Raw genomic sequence first — 3,836 nt, 5'->3', positions numbered from 1 at the left:
TTATCATCACGAAAGGCTCTCTTCGGAGATTTTAACCAACAACTCAAAGATTTAAGGGCTAGAGCCTTTTCTAGAGCTAAAATGTTCACATCTGACAAGCGGTTTCTCGTGATCAAAATGTGTTTAACCTAAACGACTCGCTTGGTAAACTTTTTCCGACAACCCTAGTTTTTTCTTTATGTAAGTTATTTTCTTGTGTCTGCAGAAAATACGTGAATCCTTTGCCAAGAAACACATCTGCCGTGGAGGCTCTTGTCTGACTGAATTTTTCTTCCTCACGGGCTCCGTTTCTCCTTTGCATTACTCACTCATGGGATCCAATCCGCCATCGGAGTTTTCCCGGCTCCACTCATTCTTAGGTAACAAGCAACTCTAACCCTTTTTGAAGTAAAATTAATCCTCATAAAATTTGTTCAATAGTCAGATAAATTATCACTTGTTTTAGGCATCGTCGAATAGCACAGTGAACAAAAAGTCCTCCTTGTTCTAACTCTTAATCTTAGGTAATGAACAAGAGAACGATAATAAAGGGGACAAAATAAGACAATTACTGTTATTGTATTTGCAAACATGAAGAAGAAGTTTTCTGCCGCATTTTTATTTCACAAGAACAGGGCAATGGCATCGCACCAAAGCAAACATGCAATATGAGAGAACAAAACAACTAGAGCCGATCACGCAAGCAACTGTAGTAAAAGTATCACCAAACTTCAGGGCGGAGCTCGCCCGTTGCTGGGGGCATCCATTTTCCAGAATTGTAGACACTCTCGCCAACTTTCCAATTAGGCACATCCTTCATTACTTCAGCCTCGTACTCAAGATACTTTTTCCACTCTTTGACATATCTGAAGAAACAGAACAGACAAATTAGTGGATTCGTTGACTTGGAATTCTGGGAGATGAAGATTACGAACATGAGACGTGACCGTAAGGAGACAACCAACAAAATAATCAGTTTACCTTTCATCTTCTTCAGCTTGAAGCACTGGCAGTATTGCTCTGCGAGCAGCATACTTTTCTTCCTTGAGCGCCCTATATAAAGATAATTTTTAAGCTTGTAATATACAATATATTCAGGAACTGATCAATGAGAACAAATAGTTGGCTCCGCTTACCCAAATAATTAATTACTTGTTTACTATGACAGGAAAAGAAAATCAAGTATTCTCCTAATGTTGTAAAATTCAAATTGAAGCAAATCACACTAATATTTCCATCTTCCACCCCAATCTCATTCCCAATGAAAAATAAAAGTCAAGGGCATGTAAGAAAATACATGCAAAAAACAGATAAAGCAGTAGCTACCGCTGTCCAAATAGCCACCCCAATCTCGTATTTCAAAATTATCCATTAAAAATCGACATATACAAATCTTCTGCTTTTCTATCACCATAAAGTCAATGAAATGTTTCTATTAACCATGAAGACTTAAAAGCTCATTCTAACATTTTTGTCCCATGGAACCAAGATCACCATCTCACAAACATCATAATAAATCATAAGAGGCCACCCATCATCTGCTTATTTTCTTACTATTACCTCATGGCAGCATCCAATTTGACAAGTGAATGAAGACGTAATTTAATTTATACTAGCCTTGCACATCAGTTGGGGATATAGCTTTAGGCGTCACATAAAAATGGATCACACATGATAACCTAGAGGACTAACCAAGCCGAAGGTTTGACTTCAAGAAAGGCTTCCAATAAGCAAAGGTATAAATGCTGAGGGAGCTATATGGAAAGGAAAAGTGGATGGATGAGCTAACCAAGAACACCTGCCAATTGGCTCCAAAGCTCAAAACTGACACCTCAAATTAAAAGGTACCATGGAACAAGCAAGAAACTGCATGAAATGAAGGCACAAGAATATCCACTTTCTGGATTAGTTAAGCATCGGCACTCCGCATTTCAGGGACATGCAATTGATGCATTCAAGGTCAAACTCTGCCCAAGTTTGGTTCATTTTTGGAACATAAAACCAAAACATCCTTATTTAGGTATAGAAAACATAGACTGAACTGCATAGTCTATATAGCCCAAACAAGATGACCTTGAAACCAAAGTAAAAAATAAAGGGTTTAAACTCTCCATTGCATTCCTTGTCATTCTTTAGCACTAAGCAAGAGGAGGGAAAGCCATCACCTTTCAATCTTTTATTCTTTGTTTTATATGAGCAAACACATGCATAAAGAAACTAAGGAAAAACCTCAACTCCGATTCTTCGTCTTTATTCGAACACTTGTCTAGCGAACATTTACAACATGCCTCCAAAGTTGATTCCTTTTGGGCTGTTATGACACACTAGATCAATCTGTATTCTGATTGTGCAAGCTGAATTAGGATGGTTACAAGAGGTGCGATGGTTGGTTATGGCGCCAATCTGGTGAGTGGTGTGTGGAAGGAGATATGTGGGAGGCGGAGGAGGGGGAGCAGAGGTCACAAACATCTGTGAAAGACAATCGTGAGGCTTAAGTGGCTGATGGAGAGAGATGATAATCCGGAAATAGGGAGCAGAGGGTCTGAGGAGGCTGTTCGTATAAGTTAATACTCTCCAGCCATTACTCATGCACCCCCACTTCTATTTGTTAACCGAGTACATGCTATACTCGGTGGGATCTGGATAAAACAGGTAATGCTAAGAAAAACCAGTCCAAATATGGAATTCGAACTAATTGATACAATTCAGAGTTGTTATCAATGTACTGCAGGCTGCAAAATGAGCCCCTTAGCACATTATGAATGTATTCGTGTCTATTTTCGCAAGTATCAAATGGACTACCCTAATAGTTGAGCACAGGACTATTACTCTCGGAGCATGTGCTTACCACACGGCTACACCTGAATTCTTCCCCTTTACCCGTTCATCCAAAATGCTCTTTTTACTTAATCCTCAGCTCAGCACCAAATTAACCATAATCAATATGACCGTCCTGCATATCATCAAACTACTCACACGCCCCTAAAAATAAAGAATTTAACAGTTTGCAAATTATGTCTCCAAAATTTGATAAATACGAATTAAAACCCCTGAAATTGTAAGCTAGACATCGGGAATTACAGTAATTTATCAAAGAAAAACACTACTGCTACAACAATTGCAAAAGAATTCAGTGAAACGAAGAAAAGCCAGAAAGATCATCCGCATTTCTGTGGCTCAATTCCACAAAATAAAAGGGAATTCAAAAAAAAAAAAAAAACGAAACCCATATAACAAAATTTAAAAAGCAATACGAAAAAGATGAAAATTTTCAGACCTTCGGATCTTGTTGCCCTTTCCGACTTGGTACATGCCCCAAGAGAAGGTACCAAAGGCAGCAAGGAATATGGCAACTGAGCTGGGACCTTTGTTGGGGATCCGGCGAGCGTATCGAACCGGAGCAAAACCCCCCGGCGGCGGACCGTCCTGGAGAACCGGCATGTCCTTCACGCTCGCCATCCCCGGCTTTTTTCTTATCACTGCCTCTGTCATTTTCGGAGCTTTCTTTGCGTTTCCCTTCACTGATTCAGAATCACAGCTGAGTATTTGTTGCTTGTGCTATTTGGGGAGTATTCAAGGGGGTGGAAACAAAGTGAGGCTAAAGTGGTGGGGGTAAATGTGGAAATATGGACTTTTTGTGATCGCACGTGGTGCTTGTGGATGTGAACTATTTTATGATTCAAATTGCAATAGGCGAGATTAAGGATGGGTAAATATTCATTGGTTATGGGTAACTGGGGTTATTCGTTCCTTTAAATTTCACGATTACGATTATATGTAAATGTTTAGATAAATAAACGGTCACGGATATAACCGTCTACCCATGAAATTTAAATAGATAGTTATGGGTATTAACC

General features: G+C 39.3%; 1 protein-coding gene across 1 annotated transcript; it reads right to left on the bottom strand.

The window, feature by feature from the left end:
- Positions 1-539: 539 nt before the first annotated feature.
- On the bottom strand, positions 540-3,555 carry LOC126596621 (NADH dehydrogenase [ubiquinone] 1 alpha subcomplex subunit 13-B). Its single transcript, XM_050263274.1, has 3 exons — positions 3,257-3,555; positions 961-1,032; positions 540-845 (listed from the first exon to the last, which is right to left on the bottom strand). Exons 1-3 carry the CDS (start codon positions 3,469-3,471, stop codon positions 701-703), a joined length of 432 nt encoding a protein of 143 aa, XP_050119231.1. The 5' UTR covers positions 3,472-3,555; the 3' UTR covers positions 540-700.
- Between the last annotated feature and the right edge of the window lie 281 nt (positions 3,556-3,836).

Source organism: Malus sylvestris, chromosome 13 (assembly GCF_916048215.2).
Source record: "Malus sylvestris chromosome 13, drMalSylv7.2, whole genome shotgun sequence".
NCBI classification, from domain to species: domain Eukaryota; kingdom Viridiplantae; phylum Streptophyta; class Magnoliopsida; order Rosales; family Rosaceae; genus Malus; species Malus sylvestris.
This window is presented reverse-complemented; position numbering and strand designations above follow the sequence as displayed.